Source organism: Impatiens glandulifera, chromosome 3, assembly GCF_907164915.1.
Source record: "Impatiens glandulifera chromosome 3, dImpGla2.1, whole genome shotgun sequence".
In the NCBI taxonomy this organism is placed as follows: Eukaryota; Viridiplantae; Streptophyta; class Magnoliopsida; order Ericales; family Balsaminaceae; genus Impatiens; species Impatiens glandulifera.
In genome coordinates this window covers 1,881,671-1,904,038 of record NC_061864.1, presented here as the reverse complement: position 1 = coordinate 1,904,038, position 22,368 = coordinate 1,881,671, and the positions used below count along the sequence as shown (strand labels likewise).

At 24.9% G+C, this 22,368-nt stretch overlaps 1 protein-coding gene across 1 annotated transcript; it reads right to left on the bottom strand.

The window, feature by feature from the left end:
- Positions 1 to 755: 755 nt before the first annotated feature.
- On the bottom strand, positions 756 to 4,729 carry LOC124931434 (ubiquitin-conjugating enzyme E2 10-like). The gene is made up of 5 exons (XM_047471893.1): positions 4,597 to 4,729; positions 4,383 to 4,461; positions 3,103 to 3,230; positions 1,519 to 1,623; positions 756 to 1,183 (listed from the first exon to the last, which is right to left on the bottom strand). The coding sequence occupies exons 2-5, from the start codon at positions 4,450 to 4,452 to the stop codon at positions 1,040 to 1,042; spliced, it is 447 nt and encodes a 148-aa protein (XP_047327849.1). The 5' UTR covers positions 4,453 to 4,461; positions 4,597 to 4,729; the 3' UTR covers positions 756 to 1,039.
- Between the last annotated feature and the right edge of the window lie 17,639 nt (positions 4,730 to 22,368).

Sequence of the window (22,368 nt, the reverse complement as noted above, 5' to 3'; positions counted from 1 at the left end):
ATGCTCTCTGCTAGCTTGCTTTGAGCCACTAAATTATTTACTCTGTTTTTGTGTGTGGGTTCTTGTCATTGGGGGAGAACTATTGATATCTCCCCTACAAAATCACTACATAATAATAACACCCTTATTAAATTTATTATTATTATTATTTGCAGACAGAGAATAAAATATAATATTTTACAAGTTCCATATATGAGAGAGTGTAGAAACTTAGAAAAGGGTTCAGAATGAATGGGTTATTGCTTATAGTGGAATCCGAACACCGTCCTAGACTAATGTTAAGGGAATTCTTCCTACTTTCAATGCCAAGATAAAAGATTAAATAATGATTGGAGTTATAGATAAACTCAAATTAATGGTTTTTATTTTTCACTTCTTCACTATAAATCCCTTTGATCATATCAATGTCAATTTAAGACTTTTGGGGATATGTGTGATTGATTTAGGTAACCAAAATTATGACTCCCAACAAATAAATATGATGGATAAGTGGAAATAAAAGATAGTATAATCTCATCAACAATTACAAGAATCACCTTATAGAGATGCTATTATTGTTCTATCTGGCAAACAATAATTGTTTGGTTGTGAAACCTATTTCTTTTGTGCTCATAACTATGATTTATTACAAGTAATGTCTTAACTTTTTATATTTGGTTGTGATATTTGCTACAAAAAATCATTGATGCAACGGTTGAAAAATCTAACAACGAAATCACATATCATAAATCAAGGTTGTTGTAAGAAGCTCAAACTCAAAGCAGATATTTAGGCAACATAATTAGTAACAGACCAATAAAGTTCAAAGCATAGACGATTTACCCTTTAGATACAAATCAAAGTTGGAAGGCATTTAAGTGTCTAATAAAAGCCCAAACCCTTTTTTTTTTACCTGAAGATGTTACAAGCCAGATTAACAATACATAAATATAATAACAATTATATGTGTGCAAGTTATAACATTTTAAAAGGGCCCCCACCCCCTCTTCAAAAAAATGAGATAAACAAATTGCAGCACACACATATTGGCACTTTCGCTTCAACCCATTGCGTATTTCTGAGTCCAGCTCCTGGCAGTAGTCTCGTACTTGTTTGTATCGGTCTTGTACATGTGAGCTATCTCAGGGACCAAAGGGTCATCGGGGTTGGGATCTGTTAACAGAGAACAGATCGACAACAAAACCTGCAAACAAAATTCAAAGACTTTAATGTCACATTAATTTTTCACACCAAAGGAACAATGAACAGCAGCTTAAATCATATTTGAAAGTAATGAATAATCATGACTTGGTATTGCTCAATTGGAAAACTGTATTTCAGTTATTGTCTATCTATTGCTACATTTAATGTGAACAATTTATCTTAGTATTAATAGATTTGATTAAGCTGGTCTTTGTTTACGTTGTTGTCTTTGTCTTTGATTTTGTTTAATTAATTGTTTTGAAGTTAGTTCACAATCATATGAAATGTGAATTGACAAAGCCAAATAACAGAACCAATAAAAGGATAGAAGATAACCTTTGAGATAGTAAGAGCAGGACTCCACTGTTCCTTCAATATATCAAGGCAGATACTGCCATTACTATTGATATTAGGATGGAAAACCTTGGTCCTGAATGCAACCTGATGAAAACTTCCAATTATTATTAAATTGGATAACTTGGAATGTATTGCAGCAAAATCCAAACAAAAGCCAAAATAGCAAACAAAGTACCACTTTAAAAGTTAAAACGCCAACTGTGGGGAAGACAATTGGGTGAAGAGAAACGAGTTCATATGATTCTGATGGTCAGATGGAATCAGTACATAGAACATTAGAAGTAATGTCATGGTTGACATTAATTTGTGTTTTCAATTTTATGTGCAATGGGGACATGTATAACCATGACAGATTCACAGTACATCAAACTATTATCCTAGTTTTTTTTCATGCAAGAAGCTGCTAGATAGCAATACTATATAGCAGGAAACATATGTAAATCTTCAGCATCTCATTCCTAGTCAGCATAATTAAAATAAGGTGAGTGATTAAATCCTATTTGGGAAATTTGACCCAAAGAAACCATTTTTTATCGAACAAGATATAAAAAGAAAACTAGTTTATTTCGAAATAAGCCAGACCTTTGACCAAAACACAATTAAATAACCCAGACCAAACAACCTCCAATAGATTTTTCAAGATTAATGTGACTGTACATAGAACATGTAAACTTAATTAGAAAAGAGAAAAATAAGGAGAAGACAAGATTCCAGAGGCATTTAACTTTTTCATAGCAGTAACAGCAACTACTTTTACATCTACTACAAGGATAGTACTAAATACATATAGTATTGATAACCAAAGTGTCCAACTAAATAAAAAGCAACATGAAAAATGTCAATAGCAAGCATAGAACATATTCTATGATGAAATTCGAATTCCATTTATGCAAGAATTATTGAATAATGCATCTACCAGTTATATAATCCTCTACACATGATAGATCAAATTACAGTGAAGCCCCAAATATAGGCAAGTAGCCTAAATCCTAACTAAACTACTCAGGAGTTTAAGAAAACAATTTAACAATTAAACCCACAAATATCAAAATGATAATAAAGGTTCAGATAGGAAATGATATCAAATCTCTCTCCTAATCCCCATTGGGGGTCACCTTTAACCTCCTATTTAATTGGTTTCAAAATATTATAAAGGAAATGGAATGAATTCCATGACAGCAGGTGGTATCAGTAGGCAATGTTTTGTCACAGCATATGGCAGTGCAAGTCCAGAAATTGGTCCACATTACATCAACAATTATTCAAATGAGAACTGAAATATGCAATTGCCATTATCAGCATCAATGATTTCTAAAATAAATACAAGATGGCAACCATAGTCTTATTACTAAACAACCAAATGAGCAAAAACTCAAGTCTCTCGAATTAAGTGCAAGAGCATAGAACTATTGTTAGAATACACAGAATTGTTTCATTCCAGCAAGTCTGACAGAAAATAAAAAGAAACAGGCATTGCTGAAGCAGGTATAGTATGTGCATAATTGAATGTGCATCGATTTATGCTAAACATCACATTGTTCTGTGATGGAATTAAGACTATACCTTGGGTGGTTTAAATGGATAGTCTGGGGGAAAGTGAATTGTAACTAGAAACACACCACCAGCATAAGGACTGTCAGGGGGACCCATAATCGTTGCTTGCCAATGAAACATGTCTTCAGCAACCGGGCCTACAAAACCAAACCAAAAGAAAAATGAAATTTATAGAATAGTTCAATTCAACTATGATTGTAACATGAAACAGACAAGCAGTGTATACTCTATAGCATAATTAATTTCATTTGTACTATGAAAAATCATTCACAAAAGTTGGGTAGCAATTGATCTAGTCAAAATGTCTTCTAAACAGGAGACAAGACATGATAGATTTGTGGTTGTGAATGTGATAGAGTTCAAACTGTAGGGTTTAAAAAATCCAAGAAAGGGAGAAGCCAAGAGAAAATCAAGACAAGAAGTATAAAATGTTTCATAATACTATTAAGTGTATTCATGGACCTTTTTCAAAAAATACTATTAATTGTATTCCATGTGATTTTCCCTTCAAAACCCTAATCTCCACAAGGTATGAAGATGCTATTGAAAAATACTCCACTAAATAAGCTCCAGGAATTGACCCCATTTATTAAGTTGAGTCAGACAATAAGATGGTGGATCAGCTAGAATAATAATGAAGCCATTAAAGGATCTGAATGTACTATTTGCACTATAGGAGAAGTATGATGGTAAAACTCTCAAGTATACAGACCTACTCATGCACATACAAGCACATCATCTTGCTAAAAGATTGTTACTTTTTGGCCTTATACGGCTGCACAACAGATGTTGAAAATTAAACGGAATTACAGTGGTTTGAAATGACATTCAAAATTCCAGTACTTAAAAAACACAAAATAATCAAGATGATGACCATGATAAATCTAAGTGTCTATAGGCAAGCAATTGCTCCTTAAAAACACATTCCCACAGTTACATCTTACACAGAAGAAGGCACAGGGGACTACTTAACATCATCATTGAGATGATCACATTGAATATATGGACTAATTATAACGTGCAAGTATAAATTCAAATGTTCATTTCCAAGATAACTAAAAGTAGGATACAATTGAATGAAGTTTGCAAATGATCCAGAGTAACAAAGTGTAATTTCATGCTTCCTTGCAGAGAGAGAATCCAAGGCAAATAAATGGGTAATTATTACATCTCATCCAACAGAGTATGATTAATGGGAAATGTAAAAGTAAGTAGAGATCAAACAAACAAAGTAAAACATGCAGTAAAGGTCAAGCGTGGAAAACAACAAAAGAAAAGTCCGATCGTACCTGCGCTGCAAGAAGTAGGAGGATCCTTCTGTAGATCCTTGAGTTCTTTCAAGATCCGCTTGGAAGCCATGATGAAACCCTAGACATCGAGATTTCAGATAAATTGAACTTGAAAGAGATATACATATGAAGAGGAATATGGAAAGAGAGAGATAGAGAGAGTCGAGAAAGGAGGGAAGATAGACGGCGGAGGATGAACGGAGAGAAAGCATACCTCAGAGAGCTTCCAGGCTTGGCGATCAGTTTCAGACAATGGAGGAGGAGGAGGAAAGGTTTCATTTTTAGTTTTTATTTTTAACTATTAAATAGACCAGACATTATTACCTTATTCATTTGTCGGAATCAACTGTAACATAAATTTATCATCATGAATCATTTTCACAACCATATCATTTATTTATTCAACAAATTATGGCTTGATTTAGAAATTAGAAAAAGAAAAACTGTAAAACAACTTTTCTCTATTTATTTATTTATTTATTATTATTATTATTTTGTTAAGACTGAATTGGTCTATCTATCAACTGATATACATACAATACCCCCAACAAAAGTATATTTGAATCCATTGAATATATGATTAATATAATAAAAAAATATGGTATATTATTATCAAATATAGGCTCTATTTAAATTTTTAAAAGACAGAATCAATATTTGCTTTTGAAATAGAATAATTATAAATTTAAAATAATATTTTACAAATATACCAATCTGATCTTCTATATTTGTTAACCAAAAAAATTGTTTAAAACCATTTAACCATAGTAATATTTGATAAATCAAATCATCCAATATAAAATCTTAATATAATATTACCTACATAATACAAATTTAATTTATTCAATTCACAACATAAATAGATATGTAATTACTAATTATTATTATTATTATTATTAACAAACTATTAAAATTTCGAGTTGATTCTTAAATCTTAAGATTTCACGTAAGTTGACGAGTCTAATTTTAATTAAAGTCTTAGAATTTTAAATTTACGATAATAAGATTTTACAAGTTTATAAATAATTTCGATTTTACAATTTTATACGATTTTGCGTTTAAAAAAATAAATTTATATTTAAAAATAAAAAAAATAAATTTATTATTTATTTAAATAAATTAATTAATATAATTAATTTTGTTCGAGTGTTATTTACTTATTATTAATTTTTAATTAATTTTATATTTAAATATATACATTTTTAAAATCGGTAAGTATAAAATACTTAATTATATTTATAAATAATAATATATAACTATTATTTTTTTAAATTAGACTCTTACGATTTTAAATAAACTATAGATTTTACGAGTTTACAATTATAGGATAAGTAGATTTTCAATTTTAACCGCCTTAAATGAGAAGGTTAGCCCATTAGTGTAAATGATTAATTAAAATCCATAAAATAAAGAGTCCAATTACTCGTTGGAAAGCCTAGTACTTAATGGCCCAAAGGGCATGAATTTATTATTCTCCATTTTGCTGTCACGGTCCATTAACGCATCTATATTATCAATGAATGATTGGTTTTCTTTAGTGACTTGAAAGATAAGAAAAAATTGTATTATAACGAAACTTTCTATAAAATAGTGTGGTAATAAGTAGGTGACAAATTATTTGCTAGTTCAGGGTGATCCATAAATTAAAATTAGGATAAACTTTAAAAAGATGAAAAAAAGTTAAGGAGTAGATTTATAGAGAATAAAGGGAACAAAATAATATGTAATACGAGAGAATCAAACCGAGAGTTTATCACCGACTTTTTAAAGACTTAGATATATATGAATTTATTAGATAAATTTCAGCTAATTGCAACACTTATGGACACCCGTTTATGCTAACTAAGTTTTTAATTTAAAAATTGGCTATGCGTGGAATTGAACAATAATGTGATATTGATAGATATGCTCAAAATAATAGGTTTGAGTATTTAGAACCATTTAAATAATAATAATAATAATCTAGATTAGGGTTAAGGTCTTAATCATTCGTTATCTAGTTTGGGTGTCCTTGTTCTCCATTAATAGAAAAATGTATTCTTTATAATCGAACCACTTTCAATTAACTGAGTATAAAAATAAACAAAATAGCATGAAATAAAAGACAAATTTTAGCGTAAAAAATATTTTTTAAAATAAATAAAGAGAAGAGAAATTGTATTGAATAATATATTTTTTAGTTACATATATTATATTTTATATCTGTATAGATATTACATTGAATTTATAAGAAAACTAATATAATAATATAAAATAATAATGATATTATTACAATTTATCTTATAATATCTCACCGTTATATTATTTTATATTATAATAATATTATTAAAATTTATAATATTAGGATAATATCTTATATATATATTATCTTATATTCTAACAGAGAGTAAAAATTACGGAACAAGTCAGAAACTAACAAATTGTACAATTCACTATCATCAACAATGCTACAAACAGTCGTTCACTCTAGTTATAATTAAATTATAGTCACTAATCAATTGTATCGTCGCAACAATCTTGGCAAATAACAACAAAAACCATAAATATTAAGATCAACCAACCTTATCAACTCTACAATTATGGTTTATCTTAGACAGACTTAGAAGTCCTATAAAACAGACCTTTACCATTTAGAACATAACCCAAAAAATAAACAACAAGTTGTCAATGTTTGAAGTCGATCATACGGTACAAATTCCGGCAAACAGAAATATTCTTCTTTAGCTAGCTACTACCTCAAATCTTGAATTTGTTTTTTCTCTGATCTCTAGTTGTTCTCAAAAGTGAGTTAACCTCAATTAAATATAATGTTATACATTATGTAAATATACATAAAGTTGAATATCTCTAATTAGGTGGACAAAATCCATTTGTTTTTACCTTTCAACCATTTCTCAGCTAACAAATTTGTAAATTTCGGTCCATCAGGTTACTCATTGGACCAACACTTTTTCTTTTCTTTTTTAAGTTATGCAGTCTATATTATTAACTTTGTGAATTGTGATTTGTATGTATTAGAAAATTGTTTGAAAAAATAGTATATTAAAAAAATACACTATCATAGTTGATGTAAATAGGGAATCAACAATAAGAGTGAGTGGGTGTGAAAAAAAAAATTAGAGAATGTATATTTTGTCGCTTTTTAAAAAAATTAGAGAAAAAATTGATTTATATTTTTAAATTAGTCATGTTATATTTTTACCTTAATATATATTTGCTCATTAATTTGATCATGAAGACATGGACTCGTGATGTTCACATTAATGAAGAGATAATTTAGTTTTATGTTTGATTTATTTTTAGAATTTTACTAAAAATACATTTTATAACTTTTTTTAATTATTTAATTTCTCATTCATAAATATTTATAGTACTTTATTATATTTTTATAAATTTTAAATTTTAAATATGGAAAAACAAATTAAAAAAATATATATATAAAAGAGACTGTACCATTTTAACTAATTAAAAACTAAATTTTGAAGTTTTATTTTTAAATCCATTAAATTTTTTATTGATAGAATATTTTTTTTTAACAATTAAAAGTTATTTTACTAATAATGTTGTTAGGTATAAATTACATGGAGGTATAAAATATATATACTAGTATTGTTTGGTTAAAAGTATAAGACATTATATAAATGGTATAAATTCAAAAAATTTGTTCGGTGAATAGTATAAAATTTAAGTATTAGAATAAAATTATTTTTAATTAATTTTTATCTTTGTTAATTAATTTTAATTAAATTTATTGATATTTTAATATTATTTAAGTTTTATTTTAATATTATTTAAATATTATGTTAATTACTTTAAATATTATTAATATTATATCAAATAAATAATTATAATATAATTACTTTATTATTTTAAATTCATAATAATATATATAAAAAATAATTATTATTATTTCATAAATTTATTTAAAATATTAAAGATAATGTATTTTTTTAATTATTGAACTAACGAGTTAAGAGATAATAATTAAAATTAATAATAATATTTTTATTTTTATATAACTAGTTATAAAATAAACATTAATTTTCTTTGTAAAAATAAATAAAATTTTAAATTGTTTAAAACTTTAAATAATAAATTTTATAAAAAAAGATATTTAAAAAAAATAATATATACTAAAATTTACAAAATTATAAAAGTTATTTTAATGAAAAAATAAATAAACAATGTTAATATTAAAAAATGAGATAAATAAATAGTAAAAAAAAATTAAGAATTTAATACCTTCTTATTATAATTATTATAATCGGTTTAAGATATTATTAATTTATACAATTCTAAATATAAGTTATATCATTAATTTTATTATAAATATAAAATTAATTTAACCAAACACACATGATATCTTTTCCTACAAAGAATAACCGTTAACATTATTTATTTAATTTTTCAAATAATTAATGATGAAGAGGAGGAAAATCCATCTAACATCTTATCAAAGAAGGAACAATTGATGGTCCCAAATAAGAAGCATAAATTAAACCCCTAATTGGGATCAAAACATATAATCTCAAGAAAGAAGAGGCAATTACGAATACTTTTGCGTTGCACCCAACACAAGTACAATTTATTGCACACCTGAGATAATTAAATATTATATATTAAGAATCACTTTTACAAATTTGGGACTTATTAAATTGATAAAAAGAAATATATATTATCTTTAATTTGATGCCCCAACCAAAATGTAAAGCTATCTCAAATTCTTTCCTCCAATGACTACTTCTTTTTAAGGGAATCCTACTTAGTTGAGAGCATAAATTAATTTTGTCTATTACTAAATTATCAATTTATATTTTATTTCAAAATTCCGCGACATGAAGAATTGAATCGTGCCTGACGTTAATTGAATCATGGTGTCATATCTGACTTTTTAAATAAATAAATTCAAATGGTTAGTTTAATTAAACTTACACCAAATAAATAAATTACTTTAGGTCAATTTTAATAGTATTCAGCTTATTTTAATTAGAGTTATGTATGTTTGATTAAACTTAGATCCAACCTATTTATTTTCTATATTTATAATAATAGTGAATAATTAATATTATATATAATTTAATATTAATTATTTTAATAATGTTTTATAAAATTATCAATAAACTTAATGTTTTTATTTAAAATAATTTGATGTTTTTATTAACTTGGTTTTAAATATTAATAAATTATTTTAAGTAAAAAATAATTTATTTTAAAATAATTTATATGAATATTACAGTTTCTATAAATTTTAAATAATACATAATTTTAAATTTTAATTAAAATAAAAAATAAGTAGATAAGTAAATAAAAAAATAAGTAATAATTATTTTTAACTTTTTTTTGCATATTATTTTGTATGTATTTTTTTTATTGTTTAATTTGTTCATTATATTTTTTTTCAATTTTTAATCTATTATTTTATTTTTTTATCAAATACAGAACAAAAAAATATATAATATTAATAATTTTCTCAATAATCAATAATCTACTCTCTCATCAATTGAATCATTAAATTAAATAATTAAAATAATAATAATTTATTTTATCATTATATATTAATATTTTTAAATACTTTTATAAAAATAAAATAAATAAAAATTCACTTTATCAAATTCATCACCAATTGTGATTTTTTAAATAATTTAAAAATTATTTAAAACCCAAAACCAAAAAAGGCTCCCGAGTTTTTTAAATCCAACTAGAGATGGATATCGTATTTAAATAGTCGTAAGTTTGGGCAATTCTTGTTATACTTTAATCATGTCGTACGTGTTGGGTTGTGTAACTCATTATCAACCCTGAGGTCCCAAACAAGATTTGTTGCTAATAACGTAAGATTGTCACTAATAGTTCCGACCTTTTAAAATATTTTCAGACTATATAAAATCTAACGGCTAGCCCACATGCTTGTTGATAGAAATTAACCCCCAGATGTCACCATGGCTATTTTTGCGACGATTACGCTATTTTCGTTACAATTTAAGGAAATTAGTTCTAACGGTTTTTTAATTTCGGCTCGTTAGAGTTTTGCCTCATTCAGCGAGTCGAAGACACGGTGGAGGTTCGTCTAGCTTCAACAGTTCACAGTTCAACCTTGTATCAGGAGCCAACGTAATGACTCTGACATTACTAACACTCCGAGACCGATTGAGCTAGAGCATCTACCGCCATCCAACTCTTAAACTCATTTTGGAAAAGACGAATTTGGATATGTCTCCAAGCAATGTACTTGTATTATATATAATTAATTAATTATACATTGATAATGAAATTGTATCAATTAATTTGAAACCAAAATCAATTTTATTATTATAAATGACTAATTTTAATTAAGATGTTAATAAATATTTCAGACAATGAGGTGAGAAATCTCATATTGGACGCTGACTCGAGGACTCACCATCATAAAACTTAACAATGGGAACCCATCAACAACCGCACCAAAGGAAGAAAATAGTCACAATAATTACTATGCATACTGTCAACCGATCAAATTCAACAAGGAATAAACATTGAGTTTCTCCATAAGAACCTCCAGCTGAATATTAGACAATTTAAGATTCTTTATTCGTGTTATGTTCATGTGTGTGCAGTTTCGTGCCGACTCGTGATCGTGTTTCAATTTTGTCATGTTATAATTGTTTCGTAATCGTGTTATCTTGTGTTTAATCTTCATAGTGGTTAAGATGATGAGTTTTCTTTATGAATATTAAAATAATAAAATAAAAGTGACTGAATTGAATAAACTATAAACAAATTGAATCTAAATTACCCTAGTTACCTAAAACTGTTGAAAAGTGATGGCATTTCCAGATAAATAAGAAAAAAAAAAAGGAAAAGAAAAAGATGAGAAAAGACAAGTGGGCAGGCATTACCCCATCCATCCGGCTGTCACCGCACTGTGTCATGAGAAGACAAGTTGGATTTAACAACTGATCTTTTTTCTTTTCCCCATTTTACAGTCATTATAAATAATCTGACTTTTTCATTACATTATTTCAGATTTCAAATGATTTCTCGTTCAATTTTGTTTTTCTTTTAAAAATACATTTATATTTAATATTTAAATTTATATTTAATAATAAATAAACAAAACCGTAAATTGTTATTTTTTTGGTTTCATCAACAGTAATATATAACATCATTTAATTATATTATTTAATTTAATAATTAAAGTATTAAAATAAACTATAATATAAAAAAATAAACTTATTTTATCATTATGCACTAAAATAAACTCTAATTAAAAAAAATGGTAGTTTTTTTTGTTGATTAATTTTAATAAATTCAAATTCGATTAATCCTTTGGATATTTTTCAATGATATTATGTGTGTGAATATTTTAAAAAATAATTAAATGTCTTGCTTCATATTATATAGAATTTTTTAAATAAATAAATGTCTGACTTCAAACTCACTCCTTTCATATAAATGTTTTTTAGTTAAATTTAAATCTCTTTGGAATATCGACCTAGTGGTTATTTGGTTTCCAGGATCTTATACCAAAATTTAACCATCCATTAATTTATCGTTTCATTATTTAATTTTTTTTTATATATTTAAATTATTATTTATTTAATTATATAAAATAAATAATATTTTTTACTTTTAACCATGAAAAATTGATTTTTTTAGAAAATTTAAACAAATATATATATATTTTTTAAATCAGGAAAGCTAATTAACCACTACATCAAATTATCTCAGTAACTTTAGTTGGTATCTATATTATAACGAACCTATCAAATAATATTAAATTTATTTATATTTTCAAAAATTAAATTTTTATAATTTAATTAACATTAAATTTACTTAAAAAATGAATAAATTTATATATATATTTTTTTATAGATGAGTTTCAAATATTAAAAAAAAAAAATTTGTTTGATTCTTTAACAACATTTTGAATTTTTGTAAATATTTCATAATTATTTTCGTAAATCAAAATTTTAAAATGAAAATTTAATTGCTTACAAGTATTACATATAATATTTATAACTTATAAATATTATTTCTTTATATATCGAAATTTTAAAATTTTCAAACTTTTACTGTATTAATAATTTTGGTATTGTTACTGTATACTTTACCATTTTTTTTGTTACACTGAAAAAATTAATAAGGGGTAATATGTTTTTGATATATATTTGCATAATATATTTATTTATTTTATTTTTATTAAATTTAAAATAAAAATGATAATAATAGATTACTGGGAACATGTTGGTATGTGAGGATCAAGACCGTGGGAGTGTGGCTCGGGAAGCAAATAGGCAATGGTTTTATTACTATTATTTTTTAGAGTAAATGAAGAAACTTTTTTATTTTATTTTATTTTTATTATTATTATTATGAACTCAATCTTCTTGAAACTTGGTGGGGAGGCCCGAAAACCTCAATTATTATTATTTTGCTCGAGTGCTTTGTCTTTGTTTTTTATAACAAATAAGAAATTAATGTTTAAAAGAATGTAATATTTTTGACTGATTATTTAAATTATGTAATAAGAAAAGATAAAAAAAGAAAAAGGAAAAAGGAAAAACCAATTGAGGGAGAGAGATTGTAGGGTGTAAGAGACACAAAGCAGAGCGGGTAGAGGGGTCGGGTAGTCATGTCATAAGACAATACCCTTTTGTCCAATGACTTCAAACATTATCATCGGAACTTGTTTTATGCTCCCTATCCCATCCCTCCTCCCGTTTTTCAAGGAAATATTTATTTATTTATTTTTTCTATTCATTCATCTCTTAATGAAATAAATTACAAAAAATTAATTCAAAAATATAATTCAGTTTATTCACTTTTATTATACAGTTATTAGTTAATTTATTTATTTATAATGGAAAATTTATTTACAAAAAATTATATTATTAAACAGTGTAATTTATTTTATAAAACTAGTCAATTATATTACTTTCTTTTATTATAATTAATTACTCTTAAATTATTTTTAGAACCAAACTGGGTTACAATTAGGGTGGTAAACCAGACCAACAGGATAGTTTACGCAGAATAGTTTCAGGATGAGAAGGTACAGGGAGAAAAAATGAATGAGAGAATTACATGTTAGCTCCTAAATTTCATCACCATCACATTAGATAACATAAGAACTTAAATTAAATATTGACCTTTTATTGTAATTAGGTTAGAATAAATGATAAAAATATGATAACAAATTAAGTATTTAGCTCGCAAACACACTTAACTAATTAGCCGGGCGCAGTTTTTATCGCATGACGGGCTTAAACCCATAAACTTAGGGTTAATATTAAATATTAACATAACCCAGAAACTTAGAGTTAATATAAAATATTAATTAATATTCGATGAGATTAAAAACGAACATGTTCGCAAGCCTCTGAACCAACATTTTCACAAGCCTTTAAACGCAAATGTATTCGAGCACATTAACGTACCTCAAAACGAATATGTATGTGAAATGATTGGTCGAGAAGTTATAATACTTTACTTGTTTTACTTTTATATTTTTAAATGAGCTCAAGTTTGACTCGTTAAATTTTTAACGAGACAATGTATATTAAATTTAATAATGATTAATTATTTTAAGAAGTTGATAAATATTTTTTATATAAAAAATACATAAAATATATTAATATATAGATAAAATAAAGATAATAATTTAAAAATAAAAGTTGTTTTAGTATTTATTTACTTAGATGAAAAAAAAACTAAAATAATGTTTTGAATAGTTTGAGTTATTTAAATAAAGTAAATCGATTAAAGGATAGAGTACTTGTTTACTTGTTTTCCATAGAGCGTTTATTTTATAGGATGTTATATTAATCAAAAATTGACAAATTGTAGCGAATGAGATGGGACGTGATTTTAGCATATCTTTTTTTTCACTTCACTCTCAATAATTATTTTTTATTTAGTTATTTTTTTTAGCTATTAATTTGAAAATATATATTTATATATTTTAATTTATTTAGTTATTTTTTGAGATTGATAAAGAAGAGAATGAATAAATCAAATTAAATAAAATCTATAACTAGAGTTGGGTTTAGACAATATTTGTCTGTACTTTAATGTTCCAATCTAATTCAAATAGACAATTATACTTTGATAAAAATATATAAAAATTTATATATATAATTATTAATTTCTTTTTTTACTCTAACTAATTATTTCTATTTTTCTTATCTATTAAAATTTAAATACTATTGAGTAATTAATAAATTATGAATAATTTCTTATTATTATATTATGTTGTTTAATTTTATAAAATTAGATGTTTAATGATATAACACCTGAATATATATATATATATATTTATATATATATTTAATTGGTACTTTTAAATATTTTAATTATATTTTATAATCTATAAATAAATAAATCAATAGTGTATTTTTAATTAAGTATAATATAATTAATTATTATAATTTGATTATTCTTCAAAAAATAATTTTTAATTTTATATTATGCAGAAAATAAGAAATTATTGAGAATAATGAGAATAAAATGTGGAATGAAAACGTTTTATTTTTTATTTTAATATATTATTTGTGATTTATTAAAAAAAATAAATATTGAATACATATTATTATTATTATTTTATTAAATTTATTTTATTTATATTTTATCCGTATGCATCACACGATAATCTTCATAGTTTTATATTAAAACGTTAGTTATGATATATATTTATACATTAATTATTAATTGATAAATATCTTATGAAATAATATTAAGCGTTTTAAGTTATAAATAATACGCATAATCATATTAAGTGTTTTAAGTCATACCCTTCATTATTCAATTCTATAAAATAAATATTAGTTTTAAACCCTAAATATATACGCATAATCATAAGTTATACCCTCGTTATTCAACTGTATTATATAAAGATTTTAAACGGTAAAATCAAGTTGGCTCTGATACAATTTGATGGTTTTCTTAAACATATATCACATATAAAATGATAAAATTGCTAGGACTGTTTTAAATCATTTAAAACTTAGAAAACGTAATTTAGAAAAGCGTTACATGATTTACCATTTATAAGTTTATGATAACTTTCTTAGGACATCATCAGAATAACATGTCGTACAATGAAGACGATCAAAAATTGCAAAAATACAACGATCCAGCACGAACCCACGATATAATATGCTCATGAACAACACAATCAAGAATCTTCACGTACAACACGATCAAGACACAAACGACCTTCCGTCTTCTTGTTCACCAAATATTTTATCAACGCCTCTAATTTTAATCCGCGCAAAAACAAATCAATACAACTAGAAAACACCTCCTCTAAAAACAATTAATAAAACGTGCTAGTATTCAATATTGTTCATTAAAATATGATTAAAAAATAGATTTTTCTTAGACAAACTTTAAAAATAATGAGAGTTTATTTTCTAGATAGAAGAAAAACAATTTCACTTATCTTGAACATTAAAAAAAATGTATTAATATATTTAGAGAGAAATGACCCTACAAATTCTAATAATCAAATGTATTAATTATTAATCATCGTTAGGATAAATTAATATTCTCATAACTCCAATTTAATACAATTTAATAGGATTATGGAAAATATATAATATATAATTCTAACAATTATAATTTTAATAATTCAATAAAATATTATACAATTTTTGTAAATAGCATTTCTAGTAATAAAAAATTATTCTCTCGTTTTATTTATCATTATAAATAAACAACATCTATAGAGGAATTCAAAATTCATTATCGTATTATGCATCAATTTAAATTCCTTAGGGACTCTTTGGGCTACCAGAGTTTTTAGTAAATTGCAATTAACATTTTATCTATAATATAGTCATGAGGATATTTCTAACAAAAACACTCTGACTTTTAATTCTCCATAAAATTAATTGTTATTAACATTGAGGAAATGTCGAATCTGTCCACTATCACTTATATGTGAATATTTATCTCTTCAGATCTTATACTCGGCTCAGTTATATGAGTATAGTAATTTACTGTCAATTTCCACAAGACCAAAACATCGCAACCTATTTTTCTTCTTGTCATTCTGAAATTTACTACTCTCTTAAATCTATTCTCGATAGACCATCAACCCGAGATAAAATGCCAAGGTCATAAACTATAAATTAGTGTTTTGACAAGAGGCCTTTGAGTATATTAACTACTGTTTTTAATACAAGAGTTGTGACTTTTTTATTGGCTACTCACAATATCACTATATGTTTCACATATACCCAACCACCAGCTCTTTATCACCCTTTTTACCAATCGATCTCGTAACTAACATCAAAGTATATGATCCACACATATCATTTTGCTTAAGCACCTCAAATATAAAGAAAATACACCATATTAACTACGAGACACACCACTAATACAAAATTGTATATATATTACCGTGAGGGTCTCGTGTATGATATTTAAGTGCATTGTTAACTCATTTACAACCACATGTATGCTCGTTTAGATAAAATACCAATTAATAAAAAATTTAAAGAAATTAAGAATTTGTTTTTATTTAAATTTATTCATAATTAAACAACGTTAATTAAACTAATAAAATATTATTTATTTTAAAAAAATAATTTTATTTTAAAAAAATAATTTTATTTTATCGTTATATAATAATTACCGTTAGAAAAAATTTATCAAAAAAAACTTATAAAATAAATTTATCATTATATAAGGATGTGGCCGCTTTACTAATTTCAATTATATATTCAATTCAAATTTTATAGTTATCAAACACACTCTAATAAGTGTTTTTGTTTTCTGATAGTTAGTTTGATTTAAACATAAATAAATTGCAACTTGTATACTGGTTTTAATGAATAAACTAAAGTATAAAAATAAAATCAAACATGTTTAAACATTTAGTACATTAACTATGTAATTTAAAATAAATAACAAGTATATATGTTGAATTAGATGTTAACATTTTGAATAAATAAAATGCTATAACACATTAACGAATAATCTAGAGCAAATTAGTTAGCCATACATATTTTAGTGGACATTAACCCTAGTTAATTTATTTTTTTAATAAATGACAGGTTGTAGTGGGTCCTAATTTGCATATTAAAATTAGGAATTCTTAATTAGAAGAATGAAATTGAGCACATGTGTTAATAAATAAGAAAATAATTAGCAACTACTAATTAGGACCCACATGAAACTTATACATATCCATTTCAACCATTCATTTTATCTACACTAATAAGCTCTTTTGATTAGTCTTTTTTATTTTTTTTGAAAGGATTTCTCGATTTTTTATTAGTTTATTTTAATTATCATTTTAATAATTAAATTATTAATATTATAAAATAAGATATTAAAATATCTTTAGTTTATTTTTATTAAATTAGTTTTTTAAATACAAAAAAATATTTAATTAATAATTTAAATCAATTAAAAACCTAAATAAATTACTTTATTTTTATTTTATAAAACAATATATTAAAAAAAACTCACAAATAACCCTGATCAAACTCACAATTTATTAATAAAAATACTAAAATATTTTATTTATTTATTTTTAAATATTTTTTATATCATGTTTTATTATTTTGTTTATACAATTTTTATTATTTTTAATATAAATAGACTATTTAATATATATATATATAATAATGATAAAATAAATGTTATGATTTTTTAAATAAAATATATTTTTAATTATAATTATATATTTTTTTAAATAGAATCTTATACATAAAATAGTAGGCATAGTTAACCCAATCATCGGTCCCACCAGGCTCTTCTCATGTCGTTGATTATTAACGTACCAAACGTTGTGATAAGATTCGTATTGGCGTCCTGATTTCAGTTTATATAAATAAATGAATGAAAATATATTTATAAAATAATATAATATAATTTAGTATGATAAAGAATCTTAGGAGAATTAATTAATTAAATTTAAATTGTAGAAAGATATGATTATGATTGTATGAATGGTAAATAGGGCCATGTGGAAGGCTAGCTAAACCCCCACCCACAAAAAGAAATTAGAAAGGTTAGTCGTTAGCTAGCTAGCTAGCACACAGTATCAATGTCTTGCATTGTCCAATTTTTAGATTCGACGACGACGTACCTTGCTTTACATTACTTCCATATATCACCCTAAACCTATATGGGATCCTAGCCATTTTATACATTATCTACCTACATAATGTAGACAATGGCTTCAATTTTCATATTTATTTATTTATTTATATATATTATTAAAATTATTAAGCACGAAAATAAAAACATGTCAATAAAAAATAAAATAAAAATAACAAAAAAACTAAATAAAAAATCATACAAACATGTTACCCAACATTTAATGATTTTTAAGAAAAAAAAACGAATAACTCCTCACCAATTATATCAACTTTTTAGAACAAATATTAGAAAATGTTATAATAATTAACACTATTAATTATACGAATTGGACAACTACGATCATTCAATGTTCAACGATTTCTCTCAAATTAGATAAGTCTATTTGAATATAATCGAGATAATAACTCAAATATATATATTTTCTACTATATATATCACCGTCTCAATTCAAACTTTACATTAATTTAGACAATGAAAAAGTAAGTCAGTTGTCGGTTTCATTTATGACAATATGACAACGATTTACCGTAATGTCAAAATTAATTTGGTAACAAAGTTTTAGTATGTTTTCACTAAATTTGTTTTTGTAGTGAAATTATGTGTTGGACTAAACTGTGTTTTAAATTTGATTTTATCGTTATATAGATCCAGATAAAATATCTCACAAAAATATTTTTTCAAATTAAATTATTTAACTATTTTTCTTAATCCACTTTCATCCATATAAATATAAAGTATTTTCAAATGTGTTAGTTTTAATTTTAAGTTAAATATAAGTGAATTGTACACCAAAATTCTATTTATGAAATTATTATTTATAAAAATACCAAATTCAATCATCAGTTCATCACACCCAATTGAATTGATAAATATATTTTATTTTAATTATAATATAAAATTCTCAATCGAAAAGAAAACATACATATTTAGAAGAAAAATATGTGTAGGTAGTTGAATGAGTTTTGAACACATGCATATATTTATATTTATATATATATAATTTTATATTAAACAGTTCGTTTAATTATTAATATGTTATTTTTTTATTTATAAAAATACTCGAGAAACCTCCATTGCAACAGGCTAAACAAAGAATTTAAATAATAAATTAAATTATTGACGGATTATATATATAAGACCTAGACGCAGATTAATAATTTTCCCCAACAAAACAAAACCTGGTGGGGTGGGGAATATGAATAATTGGCATCAATCAATATTTGATAATTAGTATTAAAATAGATTATCACTGGAAAAATAAGTAGGGTTTATCTATATAATAATAATAATAATACTAGTTGTATCACTTTATAAGGCCTATATAAATGGTTCTCATTACATCCTTCTTCTCTCAAACCTAACTATTCTCTATATGTAAAACCTATCTTATCTCTGCTTCTCTTTCTATCCTCCGCCGGCGGCCGGTGAGAAGTAACGGCGGTTTAGTATGTGTTGTTTGTGTGTGTGTGTGTGTGAGAGAGAGAGAGAGCTTTCTTTAGTCCACTCATGGGTGACGGTAGGATTTAATTAGCTGCCGACTCATTCATCCAAATGCCAAGTGAATCATATATATATGAATTAGAAGAGGAATTATGAAGAAGACCTACTTTGGCAAATGAGTGAATGATGCGGGAGACAAATTAAATCTTAAGCTTCCCTTGCTTGGACTGAAGGGAGCTCCCTTCTAAATCTAGTTCATATCAATTTTTTTTTGCACCTTAACCCTTATAATGAATCAATACATGTTACATGCAACCAACCCAGATGGAATAGGGTTTCTAGCTCTTTCTATTAGGGTTTATTATTTTCTCTGAAAACTTTCATGATTATGAGTTAATTTATTAGGGTTTTGTTATTTATTGAAGATTTGATCGAAATATAAAGACTTTGCAGGGTTGTGTTTGTTTGTGTGTATGGCTGGATCACCACGAAAGAAGAGAGAAAGAAGTGTGATGATGATGAAGAAGAAGAAACAAGGAAAGGAAAGAAGAAAAAGAAGAGATAATTGCAACAAGTTCCCAGACATGTGATCAATTCCCGAAATATCCTTAGAACGATGAAGAAGTGGTGATATTATATATTATATTATATTGTCCCCCACTACTACTGTTTACAGCTTCATGTTTTCTTTTCCACGATATCTTTTGTCTCAAAGATTTTCCTTGTAATTTTTACCCACCAAAACCTATTTTCAACGCAATTTGTGGACCTGTAAAAGGACTATTTGACTTTATCCATCAAACTAGTTTTCCTTGTTTGATTTCATCAATTCCAACTTTATTTTTTGTAGCTTGTTTTTGCTATTTTCAACAGATTTTAGGGTTTCTTCATCGAATATGAATTAAAAATTTCAATAATAATGTAATATCCCTTTGTGTACCCTTAATTAGTACAATTTTATTACAGTTTTATTGAACATATAGTTGGATGCAGAAATTTTGGGAATAATATTGTTTGCTGTATGTTAATTTTTGGCAAGTAAAAAATTGTCCGAGCTCAATCCATAGAAAAATGTATCAAGAAAAACAATTAATTTATATGAAAATATTTTATAAATTTGAAAGAGTTTGGTAGAGAGTTTTTTTGGTTTTAAATGGGTTTCTCTTAAATGGAAAAAAAATGATTTTTAAAATTTAAAGACAGTTTAGTCTTTTGAGTTTAGAGAACAGAGTTTAGTTGTTAAAAAAATAATAAAAATAAAATTAGAGAATAATTTTGGTATTTAAGTAAATAAAATTATTGATTAAATTGTTAATATGATATTGAGTTATAGTATAAAAATTGGGTTTATATCAATAAATCAAACAAGCCCTAAAAGAATATAAACCCTAAAAGAATATAAAGAATTTATGTAGGTCAGATTTACAAGATATTATATACATCTATATTAACATGAATATAATATATTTTTTAAATTTATAATTCCCAAAAAAAACAATATTTGATAAATTTATTTAGAAGTCTTGACTAAAATGAGAACAGTAATTTCTATATTCAACAAGTGTTTTAAATGAGTCGTTGAAGTGATTTAATTAGCGTTCATCCTTATCTTTATTTAATTATTCTTGAGGAAAGAGTATATAATTATGTGGTCAAATGCTAAGTAGTGAATTATTTTATTAAAAGCTGTAATTCAACATTAATTAAATTAAACAGGGGAACAAAAAAAATCTTGAGTGTGGTCTCCCTTTATTCTATGGGGTCAAGATGTTTCCAACCTATTTGGAAAGAGTTTAGTGCATAAAATTAAGATTTGATTTGTCTTTTAAATATGTCTTTTGTCCAACCGACAAATTTAATTATAATTTAAACTATATATGAATGTGGTCTATCTTTCCAACCATGCATACACCCATTAATTTGCCTTTTAGTCAAGCAAAAAAAATAAAAAACAATCACATCATAATAAAGGTAAAATGATACATGTAATTAATCTCAAGTTGATGTTTGTGTTTTTCATTTTTAATATAATAAATGTGTATTGTTTGTTTATATAAATTACATATTAATTTGACTTAATCTAATCTTTATAATGTAATTTTTTTGATAATGTAAAAATAAGAAAACATGTTATTAAATTTAATCAAAATGTAAAAGAATTGTCAACAAGAATCTGCTAAATCTTAATTTGTTTGCTTTCCTCCTCATGGTGGGAATAATATGATAATACTTTTTTATTTTATTTCAAAAATCCTACATAATCCTCTTTAGCAAATATCTTTGGATTGGTTATTTTTGTTAAGTGTGAAAGGGTGAATTGTAAAGGATATAATTTTGGATTGTGTCCCTCCATTGATTTAGTGCTTTTGTTTGTCCCTGCCACATGATTTAACCAGGTGTCATAAATTAAGTTGATCATGAGAAGCACTTATGGTTAAGTTTTTATTTAGAGACA